Below are 20323 nucleotides of genomic sequence, written 5' to 3'. Positions count from 1 at the left end.
CTTCCACTGGTAGCACTAAAATAATTGAATCATTTACTCAAGTAAAAGTAATAATCCCACACTATAAAAATATGCGAATAACAAGTAGAATTCCTGCTTCAATGCTTTAGTAAAAGTATTTGCAAGAAAATGCACGTTTAATGTCAAAAGTAAAAGTACTCATACAGAGAAGCCTCCTCCAGAGTGTTATATATTAATTAATATTATTATTATACAACTAACATTCATGTCTTAGGCTTCCACCCCTCTCAACACTTTCACTTCAACCTTCACTCAGCAGACTCTTCAGCTTCGTTCAGTGTTTACATTTAAAATGAAGCCTCTTTCCACTTGGATTTTATTAATGCCACTTCACTATTTAAGACCATTTCAACTGCATTTATCACCGATGAGCACATGCAAATTTTCTTCTTAGATTATATCATTTTTTTTTACCCTTAATTATTACTGATGCGCTGACATGGAAGCAGTGCTTAAGTGTTGTAGAGGGTGGAGGTGGCAGCAAGTTTGGGTAATTTAAGCTGCTACTGCAATTGCATTAATAACACTGCATCATATTTTATAAACTTATTGAAATCTGAAAAGTATCTAGTAACTGCATGTGAAATAAATAAAGTTGGCATGATTAGGTGATTGACAGAAAATTAATCTGCAACCACAACCATAGTTTTTGAAAATAATAGTAATAAGGAACATTTTCTAGCTCAAGCCTCTCAATTATGAAGACCTGCTGATTTTTATTCTCTTTTAATGTGACTGCAAACTGAATATCTTTGGATATCTGGGTTTTGGATTGTCGATCAGACTAAAACAACATAAAGATGTTAAGATGCCACATAGAGACATAATCGATAATGACAATAATCATTAGTTGCAGCCTTAAAAGTAAATTGAAATACATACATACTTCTGAATATTGTGGAGTATAAGCATAAAGCAGTATAAAATTAGAACGCTATGAGTACCTGAATGTACCTAAATATACTTGGTTACTTTCCAACGCTAGGTCAGGTGTGTGTTTTGGTTGTTATTCCTGATTTAAACTTGTGGGAAAGCCCTCTACTTCAAGGTGCATCCCTAACAAAGTGATGCTGCGCTCCTTCTCTCTAACGCATGACATCATTGTTAAAGGCCGGTGAAGGCGGGTGGGGGGGGGGCGTTCAAAACTGCAAATCACAGACTGTTACTACGCGACTGTTGTTGCAAAAGGGCGTGGGCATTGTGTTTTGTTTTTATTTTTTAAAATTATTTTCGTTAGCCTCTGCAGCTACATGGATCCACCTGAGGTAGTAATGGATGTATTCATCACCTCGCGGCTGCGTGTGAGCATCGTCACCGACGAATTACGGATAAAGAAACCTTGTGTCGGCGTTTTCTCACCCCGCCTGAACGTTTGACACTCGAACGCACCCCTTTGCGATAGATAGTTCGGACCAAATGCAATAAAAATAAATAAAATAGACTCTCAGCTATTTTTTCCTCTAGCCTCAGCTAAGCTATCGCCCGCGCTTTCATGAGCCTCGTATGGCTTTTATCAACGGAACAAATTTAGGTGAATAGGTGTGATAATCAGTCAGATATGGCAGTGAGCACATCAGAACCGCTCTGTCAGCCGTGCGTTTACCATGAGGCGTTCAAAGGTAAGTCCCACCGTCACCTACTTGTCTTTTATTTCGCTGTTTGTGGACATGTTTCTGGTGTTTGAATTCAGTTTCTTCTCGGGGTGGGGAAGGAGTGCGACCTACAGAGACGGGGTCCGTCTCATTTCAACACACTGACCACTCCCCTTCAGTCCCCATTAACCATCCTTCCTCGGACCTACAGGATACATGACACATATGCACATTGTTTCATAGGATGCGCTTTGTGTTCATTAATAAGCGGGTGAAGGAGAAGGCGGGGATGTGTCAGACAAGGCCTGTACTGATTTGGATTTGCTCTGTGGTCAGTGGAGCTACAGGTGAAGAGACCGCTGATGCCTGTCCAGCTGGGTCCAGAGCAGGTGGGCCTGGAGATGCTGTGTCTTTGTGGGCAACTGGACCTCCTCATCAGGGCACAGATGCAGCAGGTAGGTAGGGTAACCCGAGCGCTCTAAATGCGACAAAACGCTCGCTCCTCATCTCCACCACTTCCTCCTTTAGTTTGCATGAGTTTTCATCTAACTATCAAAAGTAAAGGTTTAATTAAAAGTCACATGCTTCATCAAGAACTAGTTAGCTGGATATCAGCTGATGTAAACATTCCAAGATGTATAAACCAGTGTCAAGTCCACTGTGTTTTTGTCCCAGTGCTTCATTTTTCCACTTCAGTATTTCCAGACATCCCTCACCGTTTATCCTGCCATTCATAGCTTCTATGTTGCAGTTCCAGGAACAGTTAGGACAAGGCTGCAGCCCAGAGGAGTCGGACACTTTCCAGGCTCAAGGTACGAGCTGCAAAGAATCACAGAGTTTAAATTTGACTTGGATGGCTACCACGTGTTTGACATTTTTGTGCTTTATTCTTAAAGGATCAGAGATTCTTGACCAGATGCTGCAGTGCCTTGAACATCTACCAAAGCCTATGCCACAGCTGGAGGTATCACCTCTGATAGTTCATTGCAACAACATGAAATATCAGGCAAATTCCATCACACAGAGACACTAGTATCACTGACTTCACATTTTTCTTTAAAAGTGTTTAAAGTAAGAAGAGGTAAAGCTAAATATTTCCTGGACATTTCCTGGAAAGTATGTAATAATTTAAATAAAAAATATGGAAAATGGGGAAAAGGCTCTGACTTATTTTAATTAGAATTTAGTTGTGCTGAGGTTATAAGCAGTTGTTGATTTACAGAGGAATTTCCTGGGAAAAAAACATCTTATAATCACCACCAAATTACATAATTCTTTAAATTATCTTCTAGATTATTGGGAAATGATAGGCAGGTAAAATAAAGCACGAGCAAAGAGGACTGTACCAGCAATCAGCCAGCGTATGTGTTTCCTCAGGACTACCTGGACATGGTGGGCCTGTCAGCGATGTTTCCTCGCGTAGAGGTGTTCCTCATCCAAGGCAGCCCCGTGGAAATGTTGGAGAGGCCGCCGATGGATGGTGAGAGAGGAAATATATCCACACCCTGCAGCACCAAGAGGAAAATGCATTTTTTCAGTCTTTCATGTATATCCTGTAATTAAAACTATAGGTTTTAGAGAGCTTTTAAATCTGCAACAGGGTGTTAACAGCACACAACACAATAACAAAGTTAAGACCACTCCCTCTGTGCACGATCAAAATACATTCCTTTGCTCTGTTGCAGAATACTTCTTCCACATTGCCAAACTGAACCAGCTCCTGGTGCTTAGCCAACAGCTAGAAGAGGACATCAGGCACCTTGGAAGTCATAAATACATTGCCCACCAGCTCTCGGTTATATATGTAAAGAGAATAAATCCCAGTTTTCCTCTTTTCCTGTGTGTTTCCATTCCACCAAAAATTGCTGCGTGATTTTTAAACGTCTCTCTCTCTCTCTCTCTCTCTATTTTTTTTTTCTTGCAGCAAGTTGTCAGCTCTTTCAGGGGAATTCGGGTCTTCTCTGAAATTAAGAAAGATATTGAGGCCAACTTCAAACAGATGAAACAGTCTCTAGTGATAGACGAAGGCTCCCGGCACGAACCTCAGCTGGCTGTTCACTACATCAACTGGTGGGTTGAATATCTAAACGTTCAGTCGGAGGAGATGATGATTACCTCAGCAGCCTGATGACAAGCGTGTCTTATTCTCTTTGTAGGATATTAGAAATAACTCAGAACTTAACATCGGCGGTGCTGTCGCTACCAGAGGAGCTGACGGAAGACCTTCACCAGGCTGTGACCTTCATGTCCCAGTTCCTGTCCTGACTTACCCTGACGTTCCGATGCACCGGGTTTCTCCAGGGGTCTCCTGCTTCTGAATGAACTGATGTTGTTCTCACTGGGAAAAGGTGCTACACAAATCGATTCAGTTGATTGACAGGTGGCGTTGGATAGCCTACTTCATTTACAGATCATCTAGGTTTTTATATTACCCTTCTGAATGTGGCCCATATTAATCCCTATGGTGAGTCAGTTGTTTGGAAATGAATGTAAGCTTGTTGAAATCCCTTCTTGCACTACTGTTATAACTGCTGTTATAATTTTTTTTTTAACCTTAAGTGAAATAATAAAGTTGTATGCAACAGGGAGAGTGTGTTTTCTCTATGCCTATTATGTCTGGACTGTGTGTGTCCTCACATACATCAGATAGCTATGATTAAAGACCTTTAAGGGAGACATTTCTGACCTATCATGCCAAGTAAAGCACAGGTGTTGGGCTGCAGCTGAAAATTACTTTTATTGTCGGTATGAACTGTGAGAGCTAGGTTTTATTTCATTTTATTTTAATTCTGTGGTCTCTGCCATGCCAAAAACCCTGTTTAAGGGTTCATAAATACACCTGCTAATGTCTGTAAGCAGACTAGAAAAATTGTGAACTTATCCTTTAACCTATATCTTCTCGCGAGTAAATGGCTCCCCCTGCTGTTCAATTCACGCAACATGTTAATTCAGGAAATACCATGACAGCTCCCTCCAGAGTTAAGAACTGGTTAATTGAAATACATTACAGGCACGTTCAGGACCAGGTGTGTTGGATATTTTTCGATAAAATAAACGCGGGACGGAGTCAACACGGTGTACTGGTGTTAAGTTATTGTTATATATATTGTTATATATGTTCCTACTGTAAAAAGTTCACGTCTCGAGCGTGTGAAGCGCGTCTTCCCGCACTTTGTTGACAGTGCAGCTGTGGTATGCACAAAACCAAACCGGACGGCGTCTGTTTGTGACAGCCGGCAGGGGGGTGGGAGGGTCTTTACTGTGAGCGACGTTTCGGGAAGCCCAATCACGCGAGTACTTTTTGGTTCACCAGCCAATCAGGAAGGGTTAGGCTGTCCGGCGACTTGACTGTGAGAGCTGGGGCTGAGGAAGGAGGATATTCGTGGAGATACTTGAATGATGTTAGTCTGACAGCTTTCGGATTTAAAACCACACATTAGAGGACCATAAGGAAGAATGAAGAAATGTAAAGAGGGTAAGTTTCAGAACTTTAGGAGATATCGACCTGTGTGTTTACCTGCCAGTCAGTTTTAATCTTTTGTTACATTGCACACACCTGAGGACTACTTCAGGAAATACTTACTGATAATTCAATGTTTGTAGAACTAAAATTTTGCCATAGAAGTAGAGGGATAGCGATGTTGTCTCGTCTCTTCATCGTACAACTCTCATGGGAACCAGCAGCTGCTCTGCCCAAGTGTCCTTGAGCAACCGACCCGCTCCTCCCAGTGGACGGGGCATGCAAAAGATCATTTTCGTGCAAGTCATCGACCATCCTGCAGCCACCACTTTATATTGTTAAAAGCAGCTAATGTACCACAGAAATATGGCATGATTTATGAGCAACAGCAACTATTTTTCTACAATCAAATGCATGTTTTTAGTCATTTTAAAAGCAAACATATCAAATATCGTCTGTTTCTAGATTCTCTAATGTGAAGATTCAGATTTTTTTCATATTTGGGTGTTTGTTGTCAGACAAAACAAGGCATTTGAAGATGTCACCTTGGTTTGTGTGGATTACAGTTTTTCACTATTTACTATCTACGAGATATGATCATTATTGAACAGATATTCATGATTATGGCAACCCCCCCCCCCCCGGGAGATGCAGGGGTCATACTAATAACATATCCATAATTGAGCTTGTATGGACTCCCTCTTTTCTTTACCCTAATTCTCAGGTGAAACACTGATCATGTTGTACTTCCAGATGCAGAGACACACACCTGAGCCCTGTGTAAATATCTGAGGAGTGCGAATGATACCTGAGCCCACAGCTGCAGCTGCATCCCGGCCCTCAGAGCAGAAGTAAGCATCTACTTACCAAAATATGGACAAGTTATCTTGTTAATTGTCAGTGCGTCCTTGGACGGTGGGTTATTTTGTATTCATGTAATCTAATTTCATGGTTTTTTGACTACCCAGGAAGAACTCTCACGATGAGGCGAACTCCTCTGGTGCTGTCAATCATTCAGAGGATGAGTCGGGGAATGAGAATAGACGAAAGAGTGTGGTAGGTGTTTTTCTATTGACCGGGCAGTAGAGGAGCAGTGTGGATGATAGAAGGGAAGTGCACATTAACTAACTTAAACACTCGTTATGTTCAACCCTACAATACCAGAACGATACTGTGAATAGCTGTAGATCGAAACACGCCCTTTTCTCGAAGGATATTTTGACATGTCAACAAGTGTGTAAATGACACAGTTAAAGGCCCATTATTAGGGATAATTGGATGAAATGATTTATCATTTAATTAACTTAATACTTTAAAAAAAAAACTTTTCATCATTTTTTCAAGCAAAAAAATGGAAAAACATTATTTGATTTAAGCTTCTCTGGTATACGGTTCTTCGCCATACATCAGAAGCAAACTGAAAATATTCTTTACCTCGGAGTCTCTGCAATTCTACTGGATATTTTCAACTCTTAAACACAATAGTTAATGGATTAATCAAAATAAAATAAACTAATAAAATAATAATAAGAAAAGTAGATTAAATGATAATGAAAATAATTACATATTTTCATATTCCCAGCTATTGATATTTTTGTCAGTGAATCAGCTAAAACTTACATTTAATGATTAATAATAAATGTACAAGAGACATAGTTTCTCAAAGCTGATGAGGCTCATTAGTGTCCATGTGAAGGAGTGTCTGGTGCCAGGCTGCACCTTGATCTTTAAGGTACTTCAGAAATGTGTATTTGACCAGTTTAGGATGCTGCACATCAGGTGGAAACTCACCCATATGTGAATGTGTGTCATTACAAGCATCTGTATTTTCCTCCTGACTTGTTACATTTGTCAAACCTACAGAGGAGAAGGAAAAGAGCACACAAGGGCTCTGAGAATGTCAAACGGAAAAGTGCCAGAGCCAGCTGCAGCAGTGTCGGCAGAGCAGGAGGCAGCCACGGTAAACGGAGGCATGTGGAGGCCGTCACCCTGTTTGAGGTGATCACCATGGGCAGGAGTGCCATGCAGGTGAGAAAGCTAGCCTCTGTAATAGATTCTCCACTTTTTTTGGAATTTGAAAGTCAAAACTGTTCACAGGCGAGACTCTGATGTCTGCTAAACCTCCTCTGTCAAATGAAACCGATCAGCATTTTAGTTTTTTTCAGTGGTAGAGGGAGAGATGTGCACGGAAAACATTAGTCCAAAACAGATGTAGTTATCATTGACCCCGAGAGAGCTCCAAAGACTCTGCTTTTGTGTGCTTGATCATTCTTTTGGTTGGTTTGTTAATGTTACAGTTGCATACCAGCTATATATAGCTTATATTATCTGGTGTGGTGAACACTAACTTACTGTGACTCCTGTGTGATTGTTTGAGCAGGCGGTGATAGATGACTGGGTTGAGGCGTACGCGGCGGACAGAGACTCCTCTCTCCTTGATCTCATCAGCTTCTTCATTCAGTGCTCTGGGTGCAAAGGCAAGCAGTCGCCACACATGCACATGTGCAAACGCCTGCCAACGCACACAGACCGAATCATATCTGTGTCTCCCCCTCTGTCTTTCCCAGGTGTGGTCACAGCGGAGATGTGTCAGAGCAAAGAGGACGGTGATGTGATGAGTAAAATGGTGGAGGAGCTTGATGAGGTGAGAGGTCTTTCCATCTTTCGATCTCTCGCTGTTGCATCGGTTTTGACACTTGGAACTGAGACTGTAACTGTGTGTGTGACTGTGTGTGTGTGTGTGTGTGTGTGTGTGTGTCAGGTCGCAGGTCTGCAGTATAAAAAGTTTCTGGCTTTTCCATGGATCCTCACAGTCACGTGGCCCATGGATACGGTCAGTGGCACATACCTGTTTATACATAGAAACAATTTGATGTATTTAATGTATCTATAATCTCCCAGTTCTTAGAGGATCTCATTCATTTTTAGCACCTGTTTGTCCCAAAGTTTCTTCAGTTAGTGGTAAACAACAAATCATTAACCTACACCGTGTTTAAAATAACTTCCTAACATCTATGTAATAAAATCTCAATAGGGCAGTTTGTAATGAGTAGAAGTAGAAACAAATTACTCATCTGTCACGTCAGGAGCAAAAGATTAGGATTGAAGCTTTTGGTGGATTAATCTTATCCATGAGTTTACACTGTTATACTACTTAATACTACTGTGCTCTGCTGTCTTTATGTATGTATGTGTTTCTGTCTCTGTTTGTTTCTTTATTGTGTACACCTTATCACTGAAGAAGTGATAGTTTCCCTCTCCTTTTCCTCTCCGCACGTGGAGAGAAATTCTTCCTTGTCCCACAAGGATTGCTTCCCGCAACACACCTTTATGCCCTTCCCGTCAAAGCCAACCTTTTTCCCTCCAACTGAACTGACATCCAGCTGGTTTAAACCCCTGAATGATCCTCAACATATTCCCTTACATTAGGAAAGTAAAAAAAAGTGTTTTCTCTCCACCTTTTTTCCCTCCCTCCTCCTCCTCCTCCTCCTCCTCCTCCTCCTCTTCACTGCAGGACAGCGTGGAGTACCCTCTCATACAGCCTGGCCCGTACGGTCGCTGGTTTCACTCCGAGTTCTGTGACTTCGTGTCGGTGCTGGTGGCTCAGTGTCAGCACAGCGTCATCTTCGACGCTTACCTGATGAACACGCTGATCTCGCTTCTCACCGAGCTGTCCAACTCTTACGTGCGAGCCTTCCGACACACCTGCACGCTAGCAGGTGAGGAGTCGAAAACACACGTTCGCACGTGCAGACACATACATGTATCAAATAAACTAACTGGATATCTCTTAATAAGCGGTGAAGCTGCTGAGTGCTCTGGTGGGCGTGGCTCTCAGCCTGAGCGTCGGGATCGAAAACAGCGAGAAACTGTATAAGGTGCAGAGGACGAAGACCGTGAGACAGAGAAGCACGCTGCAGCTGGAGAGGATACAGAAGAAGATCACCGAGGTAAGACACATCACTTTGTACCTGGCTGCGTTAGTCAGTCACATCTCACTCACTGCCTTTCCTCACCCTCCCTCAGCTGCAGGAGAGGAAGGTGGAGATCGAGAGCATGATGGACGTCATCTTCAAGGGAGTTTTTCTCAAGAGATATCGGTAAATTCACTTCACGGTTTCTTGGACGTTGTTGTTTCCAGTGTAACTTTTAATAGGCATTACAATTGAATTTGGTGTTAACTTGTGTGTGTGTTTGTCCCTGTGCAGTGATGTTCTTCCAGAAATTCGCTCTATCTGCATGGAGGAGTTGGGTTTGTGGATGAAGCTCTACAGTTCCGCATTTCTCAACGATAGCTACCTCAAATACATGGGCTGGATGATGCACGACAAAGTAAACAAGAGCAAAGACAAAACACGCATAATGTGATGTAAAAGAAAAAGCTGTCAAATTAGTGCATGTTATCTTTCAGGTACCGGACGTGCGTCTCAAGTGTGTGCTAAGTTTGCAGGGTTTGTATGGAGATCCTCTGCTTCTCCCTAAACTTGACCTGTTCACCAGCCGTTTCAAGGTAACCAAACCCGCTTAAAGCTGCGTCACTGGATTATGACCACTGGGGGGGGGGGGGGGGGCAGGAAAACATCTGTGCGCTAAATGTTTGGCATTCCTCAAGTTTCTGATATCGGTCTTGGAAACAAGTTTGATGACGGCCGTGCCAAAACCAAAAACAAAGAACTAAAAAGCTCAGTAGAGCTGCAGAGTTGGGTGATAAATCTGTGTTTTTGACACCACAAGCAGATGATGATATAAAATACTGATTATTGCAGGCAAGGTTAAACAGAAATGTTCTTTGTAAATGCTCAAGCATGATGTTTACTGTTTGTGTTCTAAGGACCGGATGATCTCCATGACCCTGGATAAGGACAATGAAGTGGCAGTGCAGACCATGAGACTACTGGTTCTCATCTCCAAGTTAGTCACCAGCGTGTTTATTGTCCTTATCCTTTTCCATCCAACCTTTAATGTCTTCCTCCTGTTTGCATAACGTTGCATCCCTCTGACTCCTCAGAACATCTGATGATGTGCTCAGTCCAGAGGACTACAAGCAGCTCCTCCAGTTTGTTTACTCTTCACAGCGACCTCTTGCAGCCACCGCAGGGGAGCTGCTCTTCTCAAGGTACATTGACCCTCGTCACTTAGTAAAAAAAAAAAAACAACAACAACAACAAAATGAATTAGTGTTTACCTGGGAATGGTTGGTTTCTCTCAGGCTTCTCGTCACTGTAGCTCCTGCAACTGATACTCAGGATGAAATAAATGAGGAGGAGGCACATAGACAACAAGCGTCTGCCAGACTGAAGGCTCTGCTGCACTTCTACCAGGAGTCTGAGGTGAAATACACTGGCTCTTAACTCAAAATTGTGTCACACAGGAGCTTAGCGTGTGTTCATGCCACGATGCTGTGTGTATTTTTCTTGTGTGTAACGAACATGTCTGTGTGTGTGTGTGGTGTGTGTGTGTGCCCGCAGCTGCACAAACACGTGGTGTACCTGGTGGACAGTCTGTGGGACTGTGGCGGAGCACTGCTGAAGGACTGGGCCACACTCACATCTATACTGCTGCAGGACCCCTCCCCACACAGTCCAGGTAAGAAAGAGTGTATGTGTGTGTGTGTGTGTGTGTGTGTTGGTGATGAAGCAGGCAGGAGGGCACAGAAATGTTTCACAAATGATTTTGCTGACTTGTCGGACGTTTAAGTCATCCGACAGACAAGAATATCTTGCCGCACGACTGCTCTCATCAGGATGTGGTCTAACATGTAAAAGCTTCTCACACACTTTCATAAGAATGTACCACATTTTGTCTTTGTTTTCTCTACATGTTGGTAAAGAAGACAGATAAGAGAAGAACTGTGTAATTTACTGGTTTTAGAAAAACTGTGTCTTTCATTCTAATTTAAATTTCATCTTTTCGTCTATGGGGCTTGGTCTGTCTTCATTTATTCTATTACAGCTAGAAGTTTTTCTGATTGTCAGTTGTTGTTTCTTATTAATATGATGGGTGCATCTGCATCAGTATATTAAGTCAGTTTCCATTGGCCTCATATGTGTGGTTTCCAACCATAACATACCACTGCTAGATATTGTTATTATCCAAAGGTTTTACCATATGTTAAATGAAATAAGCTTTCAGTTCATCTCAGAAGGAGATGGTAACACATCCATCAAGTCTACAGCAGTCATCACCAAGTGTGTGTGTGTGTGTGTGTGTCTGTGCGTATTTGTAGGTCTTACACTGGCAGAACAAGCAGTGCTCGTAGAGATCGTGGTGGCGTCTGTGCGTCAGGCCTCAGAGGGACCAGCCCTGGCCGGGAGGAGTGGAGCGAAGAAGGTCCGAGGGGAAAAAATTCCACATTTCGAAACAGTTCTGGTTAAAAAAAAAAAAAAAGTTACTGATAAACATGGCATTGGCTTGAATGTATTGCAATACAAATACAAGATCATGCAAGTCTTTCAAATTGTATTCTAGTTCCAAAAGCATCTACTAAATGATTCAAATGTTAATACACTGTGTTGTAACATTTTAGGTCGTGAGCGCCAGAGAAAAGAAAGTTCAGATTGACGACTGCGCTAAGCTCACCGAGCATTTCCTCGCCGTGCTCCCAAAGTTACTGTCCAAGGTATTCGATCCACACATGATCGTTACTGTAGTATTTAATTTTGTTCTCTGTGCAGAGCAGTCAGATGCCTGTGCGTTACAGTACCTGTCGTTTCTGTTCTGTGATGTGGTTTGTGCAGTTTTCAGGGAGCTGGGACACTGTTTCCTCCCTGATGAGGATTCCTCAGTACTTCCTCCCTGAGTGTCCTGAAGCTGAAAACACACAGGTGTGGTGCTTCCCAGCCTCTCAACATACACAAACAATACCATGGAAAATTAAATGGACAATGAAAAAAAAAAAAAAAAATGAATGAGGTGACACGCACGCACAAACAACTTTGGAGCCATGAAATCAAACTTAAATGTGGTTTTAAATTTTGGAGTATAATACTGAGCCACTATTATTGATAAGATAAGTTAAACTGAATGGTTAATTATATAATGAAAATAGAGGTAACACTGAGAACATTTCTCATGCCTCAAGGCTACACTGGTATTTACGGGAAAAATTTCAGCGGTGAAATTACACCAATTTCAGCTGAAATCAGTTGGAAGCTGGACAGAAAAAGCATCCAAGCCTCTGTAACGAGGGCAATTATTTGATGTTTGATTATTGATTTTATCTATTAATTATTTTTTCATGAGATTATTCATCATGTTGTCAAAAAATGTCGAAAAGCCATGATTCATTGAATAATCAACTGATTTTTCCAGCACTGTCAAGATAGTGTAGATTTTCTTTATTTGCTTGACTTATTACTAACTGTTTGGGTCACAGAATGTCACAGTGGACAAGTTTTAAAATTAACCATTGCTGCTCTCGTCCTCTCTCTCAGGCGCTGTCCAGCCTCATGGCCGAGATGGGAGCTGTTCTGGACCTCCACTCAGGCCCCGCTGTTCTGGAGGCGGCGGCCCGCACGTACCTCAGCCTGTGCGGGGAGGACACGACCTGGTGCTCCACGGCCCGGGCCGCCAGAGACTCTCTGGTCCAGGCCTGGGTGGACCGACTGACAGTCCTGCTGGAGGGCTCGCTCAGGGTGAGACGCGCTGTTACTCTGTGTGGCCAAAAGTATGTGGATGTGCAGTACGTACGTGTGTTTTTGAAAAACAAACTGATGGGTCATCTGATACTTCTATTATGCAAAATAATGAACATTTTTCTTATTTTTTCTACTTGTTTTTCTTGTAAAATACTGGATACTTTCACCTCTCCAGGCCTCAAATCCGTCAAATGAAACAGCCCGAGAGGGAAAATCATTCTTTGGTGTAACTGCTTACAGTTCTTCCAAGGTCACAGAGGTCACAAGGTCACATGGAACAGGAGCCTCGCTCAACAAGACGACTTATTAGTTCCTGTTTGTCTGTTGTAGGATGACTGTTTCTCTGCTGACGAGGAGAAAACTGGAGAAATTTTAGCCACGCTCAAGAAACTCAGAGCTTTTCACAAGTAAGTTTTGACACTTATCCACAATGAAGTAGGAGCGTACAGCATTCTGCTGGAGATGTATGTTTATGCGCTGCACATACCTGTTTCCCTCCGTGTTGTTGCAGCTGTCACGACCTCTCTCGGTGGAGTCTGTTCGAGCTGCTCTCTCCTCTCCTGTCGGTTGAGAGCAGCCAGGGTGGAGCTCCTCCTGAGGTACCATCACTGCCCTCTTGAGCAACCGAATGAAGCCTCAAAGCGTTTTGAACTTAATTATCCACTTTCTGTTGCAATTTGTCCGTAATCTCATATCTCCTCTCTTCCCGTTCGTGCGAAGGTGCTGCTGGAAGTTCTGCAGTGTCTCAGTTATGTCATGCTCTGGTCTCTCAACATGAGCGGTGAAACTCTAACCTCCAGAGTGAGTTACATCTGCTTTAGTAAGCTCTTAACTGGTGTATACATTTTGAATATAAAGATACAAAATTCTCTTTTTTTTCATACTTTCATAAGCAGAATTACTAGCTCTGTATTCCTGGAAACTAACAACTCATGTACAGAAAACAAAACCTATCAGTCTCCACTCACTGAACTGAAACGTGCCCCAACGGTGTATATTACCCATGATCCCCGGCCTCTGGAGCAGGAAGTGCTGTCGCTGTAGCAAACACACCAAACTCTTTTTTTTTTTTTTTTTTAAATAATTCTTGATATTTTCAAAGTTTCCTGAGAAGAAAGCTGGTTTTTAATGACTCCTAAGTCTTTTTAACTTATCTACAGTTCAGCATTACTCTTGAACTTGCTGGTCCTGATTCCAACAGTTTAAGGTGCTGACTGTGGATCAGTCAGAGGGAGATCGTACCTGCTCAACGAACTTTACTTAGTGCAAAGACTGGGTGAAGAAGAGAGGGAGAGTGATGGAAAAAGAGAATATAGCATGTTTTGGCAAGGGAGGCAACAGACAAGAGTTGTGTGATTGTATTTCTGGAGAGGCTCATATTAAGCCAATAGTAAGTGGCACTATTCTTGCATAATTTCTGCACAATTTTAGCTTCAAAATTGACATATTTGCAGGAAAGAAAATTCTGCAACATTTCTGAAGCCCTGTGTGTGTGTGTGTGTGTGTGTGTTTGTGTTTGTATTTGTATTTTAGGAGAAGGCTGTGGCCCAGAGACTTCAGCTGCGTCTGTTCTGTGAGAGGAGTCATCGTTGTCTCTCCCACTCTGACCACACTGTGCGGCAGCAGGTGCTGGTTTCGGTAACATCTTCACGGCACCGTTTCCTCTTTTTTTGTATCCTTTCCTTTAACTTCCTCTTGTTTTTCTGTTTTAGGCTTTTCTGGGTGTGTGCGATGTCCTGACGGCTCATTCCTACCAGCTGCACGTGTGGGACCCCACCTCCTTTGGTCCACTGCTCTATACGCCCAGTCCCAAACTGCAGAGGGCGCTGCTGACCTTTGTATGCACGCAGGTCTTCGTTGGGCCGGACTGTGACAGCCAGAGCAGGGGTGAGACCTCAGTCTGTTTACTTCACTCGGATGTTACAGGATGATGCATATACAGAGTAGTCAGACACTAGAGGCTGTTTTCACATTTGTCTGCTGATGGAGGAAAGTTTCTCTGTGCTCACTTTAAATCTTACTTTAAGATGTTTACATACAAACAGGATTTCGTGTCATCACAACTATGTATGACAATAAGCAATTTATACAAGTTGAAACCTCAAGTTTCACCTCACAAACACTGAAAAAGAACATTTCGGTGATGTATCTTTTAGTTAAAGTTTTGAAATTAAAAATATTTTCATTTTCACAGATTGAGGAGATATAGTGGTAGCACTCACATATTTTCCAGCTAATTTCCTGGAAAATTTCATCATATTTTCCCTAAAAATTAGGGTTACTAGAAATTACTAGGATATTTCTAGAGAGGCCTGCACAGTTTGCTTCTAATTATAGGGGCATTGGGAAAAATGTTAGTTGCTACGGTAATTAAGCACATTTTAATCAAGTTTTTAAGAAAGAAAACTGGAAATTATTTGGTTGGTAAGATAAATAAAAAATAATAAACTCACATCAATACTAATATCAGAGTTGCCCAGAAAGAAATTTAAATTTTTCATGACTTTGAACTGTCATACATCATAGATCTGCTTGGTAATTGGTAAGTGTTCATTTGATTGACATTTATGCTGCGTATTTGTTGAATTGCGTACTAGTGTGTAGTTGTTAGCTGCACAGGAAAGTCTGTAGTTTGTCTGTAGCAGGTACTTAATAAGTGTAGCAACACTTTCTCCATTTTCCTTACATTCGAACCAAATTGCGAGGATATGTTCAGGTAATTAACAGCTAAATGTCAACACATTTCATGAGGATAATTATGAGGACGGTTTGGAAAATACAATGTAACTTTCCAAATTTTTATGATTAGATTGTTAATACTGATGCATCGATGCATAAAGCAGCAGCTCAAGGTGGACCAAGTTTTAACTACTACTACACTATGTAAAGATAAAGGTCATTTAGTCCGGTGGTTTCCAGCTCGGGGGTCAGGCCCCTCCAAAGGGTAAGATAAACCTGAGGGATTAACTGGAGGAGAAATAAGAAAAAAAAAAAAACAAAGTTCTGATGCACATATTTGTATTTGTGTTTTAGACTATTTGGGCCTTGAACAGTTATTTAACGGACACCATCTGAAAAGTTAAGAGAAGAAACGTCTCCTCTGCTAACAGCTCATGGACATCTGAAACTGCCGTTATTGTTAAAGGGTACAAAAGGCCAAAACGTTTAGTCATTACCAATACATTGTTTTACATAAGCTTATCATATGTTTTTTTTTAATGAAAAATCTTAATCTGAAAAGTAACTACAGCTGTTGAATAAATATAAGGGAGTAAAATGAACAGTGTTTTTGCACCTGAATGAATGTGCTTAGTTGTACTCTCTGCAAAAGTCTCCTGCTATGTTATGCATCTGAAACACTAGACCACCACTATCAGACTGCTTCAGACAAGCTCTGCTGTCTTTCAAAGACAGTGAACTGTTCAGACAAGTGCGTCGATCTGCATATTTTGTGACATTTGCCTCCTCACGCTGCTTCAGCTGCTCCGTAGCGCTGTGTTCGACAAACACGAGCACGAGGAAACACGTCGCAGTGTTGCGCAGTAGATGGCACTCTCACTCTGCCGGAGCAGCATCCTGTTTCTCTGGGCCTTCCCTGCTCCCAGAGTGAAGCACTGGCTGTGGAGTAGCAGCTCACCGTGGGTTAAAAACATGCAGATAATAAATGCGCGGCCACACATTTGGCTTAATAACACACTGCAGAGCTGCCTGCTGTAAATGGGGCCTGATTTCCAACCTGACCTGACAATTGACCCTCAATTACAAAGGAAACCGTGTTAATACCTTCAGACTGAAACAGCGATGTCTAATTTGTATGAGAGGATGTTAGACTTTGTTATGCAAAGTGATGCAGCTTGTAAATTGATGACGGCAGCATGCTCCTGTCTGATCTGAAATGAGAAAAACAAGATTGACATGTTGGGAATATACCGGGGTGTGTGTGTGTGTGTGTGTGTGTGTGTGGGGGGGGGTGTTCTCTTTGTAAAGTCCTGCAGGTAAACTTATGAATTCATTTATGGCTGACTATAACTAAAACATTTTATTATGTTTACAATAGCTTCTACTTTCAGAAACATATTGCATCCAAATATGGAAGAGTCCAGAGAAGTCAATAACTGTCCTGGTGGGAATCTCTTAAATGTTCAACCAAATACAATACAGGATTATTGGTTTTTGAACATGTAATAAAAAGCTATTGTTTTATTGGATTTGCCTGGTAACGGTTTTGTTATATAGACAGTGTTTTCTATTAGCTGCTGGATCAGAGATCACTCGGAGGGCAAGGGCACCGAGTTAAATCATAAAATCAGGGCAATCTCTTTCCGTGAGAAAATTCCATTAACTCTGGCTCACCTCCGAGCCTATTTTATTAGCCTTGTGAAAGATTGAAGCCACATGGTGTCACAACCATAACTCTGGTCTTATGTTATCTTTGATTTCCACCTGCTAAAGCCATTGTCCTGAAACTAAGTAAAACACTCTTTCCCGCTTGTGCTTTGTTCTTTCCTCTCTGTTATATGATTTCTCATGATTAATCACTCTTCTTACTTCTCCCCCCTTCCCCTTTTCTCTCGCTCTCGACCACTTCGCATCCAACCGCACACTTCAACTACATCTGGCCCCCCTCAGTCAGTGAAAACTCGGAAGTGGAGAGGCTGGAGGACCTTCACAAGCGAAGAAATCTGCTCGCGGCCTTCTGCAAACTGATAGTGCACGGGGTGCTGGAGATGAGCATGGCAGCTGAGGTCTTCATGTACTACATGAAGGTGAAGGTTAACTCCTTAAAGGAACGGTTCAACGTTTTGGGACGTGTGCTTATTTGAGAGTTAGATGAGAAGATCATGTCTTAAGCTGTGGTAAATATGAAGCTACATTCAGCAGCAGTTTAGCTTATGTTAAGACCGAAGACTGGAAACAAGGGGAAACTGCTCTGTCCAAAGGTAACAAGATCAACCCTAGCTTTTCCAGCAGAGCTAGCACGTACTGCAAATCTGTCTGATAATATTTTCTCCCTCCTTTTTCCCCAGTATTATAACGACTTTGGAGACATCATCAAGGAGACGATGTACAGGACCAGACAGATAGATAAGATAGAGAGTGCTCGCACCCTGGTGCTCTGTTTGCAGCAGGTATAATCATCCCACGCGCATCTGAAAAAAATAGCCACTCCCTGCCACTGGCAAGCAGAAAGATGCTGATACATTTTTTTCCGTGTGCTCCCCAGCTGTTTGTGCGTCTTAAAAAGGAGCAGGAGAGCGGCGGTAGGGCTCACCCCGGGGTCCAGACCTTCACCAGCATCAAAGAGCTGGCCAGGCGCTTCGCTCTGACGTTCGGGGACCTTTTCAAGTTTCGCGAGTGCGTCGTCATGATCCACAGGTCAGTGCAGGTTCTTGTTTCTCATGACTTTGATTCTTTTTTTTTTTTTTTTTTTTTCCTCTCTCCTAAACTTTGCGTTTGTGCGTTAATTTGTTTAGGAATGGCATAGAGTTTGTGTTCCAGGAGTTTAGCCAGACCCCAGAAACACCTACACCACCTTACCTCTCCTACCTGACCATCCTCAGTGAGTTCTCCAGCAAACTGCTCAAACCAGACAAGAAGACAGTGTAAGTGCTGCACACGGGGGATGCAAACAGGTTTTTAAATTTCAAGTTTATTTATTTAATTTTGGAATGTTTGTTCATGTCTGTGCAGGTTCTCCTACCTGCAGAAGCACACTGCAGAGCACATTATTGACCTCAGAGAGGAGTGCTGGCAGCCACTTATCTACTATCGCGCTTCTCTGTTGGCTGCAGCTGAAGGGGAGGATGCTGTGTCCTATGTTAGCTCTGACAGGAAGCCCTACCTGCCCAATCGCTCTCCCTTCTCCAAGCAAAAACTAGAAGGTACTTGCACCACACAGCACAGTCAGGCATACCCTTACTGTCACCAAGGACCAGCTACACCCTGTGTATCTTTTTTTTTTTGTTTTTTAGGAAGCAAATCCCCCTGTCCCTTCAGCCCCGTTGACTCCAAACTTAGTAAAAGTCACAGATCCAACTTCAGTCCAAGGTGAGGCTGAAGGACAATTTGTCACATTCAGATTGCTGTTCATTTTATAGCTCAGTAAAAACCAATGAAAACCAACTCCTGCCAATGTGATGGAAAAAAAAAGATCCTGTAAGTCATTAAAATGAGAAATTCTCATGAAATTATTAAGTCATTATAATTTTTTTTCCACTCACACTGGCAGAAATGGGCTTCTGTTGGTCAAACCAAATCTTATTCATCTCACTCATTAATTGCTGTAACCTCCTCAGCCATCAGGAGAGGACAGCTGATGTGGATCCGTTTCCTGCTCCACCGGAACCTCCTGCAAGAAGACTGAACACCGAGGGATCTGTCCTCAGCACGAGCAACGAGGTGGACGACGACGCTGTGGAGATTGAACTTTAAAATATGTGGTTGTTGTGGAACCATTGGCGCTCCTGTATGAGCGTCAAGACCTCACTGGACATCGCAACGGTTTCCGTTTTTTTTTTTTTTTTTTTGCACCTTGTAACTAAAGTCTTCTGTGTTCAGATGTCCAGATTTCCCAGCGTCCAATTTTTGTATAATTCTCTTGAGACAAGCTTCTTGAATGTGCTGTATATTATTTTTTAAGAGGACATAAGCTTTAAGGATAAGTCTGGTGATAATCTTTATTTTTCTTACTGTAAACAAATGTCCTCCCCAAAAAAAAGACCAAAACCAACAATGAATTAATGCTTCTAACATGTTGTAGCCAAAGCATGATATAGCTTCTTCCTCTGTGCCATTGAGCTGTTCCTTGATTACCGTTAACATGGGTACTTTAGTTTTTTCCTTTTTTTTTTTTTTTTACAGTTAATCCCAAATTCACTCTCCTTCTGCCAGGAATGCTCACCAGATTGCCATATGTGGATTAATCCGCCAGTGAAAATAGTCCCCAGCAAATGCACATTGGCTGAAAACTCCACTGGCCCGCTGTTGTAAGGAATAACTTGGCTTCACACCTTCCTCCCACACCTTCTTAAGCATCAAATTCAGTTACCTTTCAAAGGCTTTCCAGGCCCAATCCCCTTAGATTCAAGGACCCCCTTAATTGTTGTTACAGTACCAAGCACCCAGTACCAATATATTGTGTACGTTTAGAGACAGAGACTTGTGTACATAGGTTGAAGAACTGAGAGACGATGGGGGACACTCATACAGACAGCGGCATGTCGGTTATTTACTAAAGTTAAATAAAATCAAGAGATTCAATTGCTGTTTTTGCACAAAATATCTAAATTTCGAGCACTTTCAATGACCCAAGCCTATTTTCAAAAACATTCAATGCCTTGATCCCTCAAATTCACAAACTTTCCAGAATTTCAAAGACCAATGGGAACCCTGTGAAATAATATCAGATATAACTGAAGTGTAATTTATTCACAGACCACTTTAATTTGAGGACCAGCTTCATCAGTGTGTGTACAGATTTTGGTTTTTGTTACAGCTTTACTGTAGATTGTACTTGAACATTACACTAAATGATCCATTTTTCTTTTGGTTCACACTCAGGTCCAAGGTTTGTCTATCTAAGTATTATCTGAAGTTGATTAAGAATTCTGCTT

At 42.1% G+C, this 20323-nt stretch overlaps 2 protein-coding genes across 2 annotated transcripts; both read left to right on the top strand.

The window, feature by feature from the left end:
* Nucleotides 1–128: 128 nt before the first annotated feature.
* si:ch211-218d20.15 (uncharacterized) lies at nt 129–3890 on the top strand. The gene is made up of 8 exons (XM_018702766.2): nt 129–1640; nt 1950–2068; nt 2365–2425; nt 2510–2577; nt 2991–3093; nt 3299–3417; nt 3538–3683; nt 3770–3890. Exons 1-8 carry the CDS (start codon nt 1580–1582, stop codon nt 3876–3878), a joined length of 786 nt encoding a protein of 261 aa, XP_018558282.1. The 5' UTR covers nt 129–1579; the 3' UTR covers nt 3879–3890.
* Nucleotides 3891–4898: 1008 nt separating this feature from the next.
* Nucleotides 4899–19970, top strand: si:ch211-269e2.1 (cohesin subunit SA-2). Its single transcript, XM_018702765.2, has 32 exons — nt 4899–5088; nt 5827–5924; nt 6042–6129; nt 6937–7101; nt 7454–7550; nt 7641–7717; nt 7835–7906; nt 8588–8792; nt 8872–9023; nt 9100–9173; nt 9282–9405; nt 9485–9583; nt 9905–9984; nt 10082–10189; nt 10283–10403; nt 10542–10659; nt 11300–11403; nt 11600–11692; nt 11811–11897; nt 12507–12707; nt 13041–13117; nt 13222–13309; nt 13431–13511; nt 14244–14336; nt 14423–14597; nt 17340–17476; nt 17738–17839; nt 17935–18086; nt 18185–18313; nt 18402–18592; nt 18683–18758; nt 19007–19970. The coding sequence occupies exons 2-32, from the start codon at nt 5875–5877 to the stop codon at nt 19140–19142; spliced, it is 3552 nt and encodes a 1183-aa protein (XP_018558281.1). The 5' UTR covers nt 4899–5088; nt 5827–5874; the 3' UTR covers nt 19143–19970.
* The last annotated feature ends 353 nt before the right edge of the window (nt 19971–20323 follow it).

The sequence above is a fragment of the Lates calcarifer genome, linkage group LG1 (genome assembly GCF_001640805.2).
Source record: "Lates calcarifer isolate ASB-BC8 linkage group LG1, TLL_Latcal_v3, whole genome shotgun sequence".
NCBI classification, from domain to species: domain Eukaryota; kingdom Metazoa; phylum Chordata; class Actinopteri; family Centropomidae; genus Lates; species Lates calcarifer.
The sequence above is the reverse complement of the archived record's forward strand: the minus strand, read 5'-3'. Positions and strand labels throughout refer to the sequence as shown.

Coding starts and splice junctions, on each gene's coding strand:
- si:ch211-218d20.15 (XM_018702766.2), top strand. CDS start 1,580: ATGGCAGTGAGCACATCAGAACCGCTCTGTCAGCCGTGCGTTTACCAT. Junction 2,426..2,509: donor GGACACTTTCCAGGCTCAAG/GTACGAGCTGCA, acceptor TTATTCTTAAAG/GATCAGAGATTCTTGACCAG. Junction 3,684..3,769: donor GCTGTTCACTACATCAACTG/GTGGGTTGAATA, acceptor TTCTCTTTGTAG/GATATTAGAAATAACTCAGA.
- si:ch211-269e2.1 (XM_018702765.2), top strand. CDS start 5,875: ATGATACCTGAGCCCACAGCTGCAGCTGCATCCCGGCCCTCAGAGCAG. Junction 7,718..7,834: donor TGGTGGAGGAGCTTGATGAG/GTGAGAGGTCTT, acceptor TGTGTGTGTCAG/GTCGCAGGTCTGCAGTATAA. Junction 8,793..8,871: donor ACACACCTGCACGCTAGCAG/GTGAGGAGTCGA, acceptor TCTCTTAATAAG/CGGTGAAGCTGCTGAGTGCT.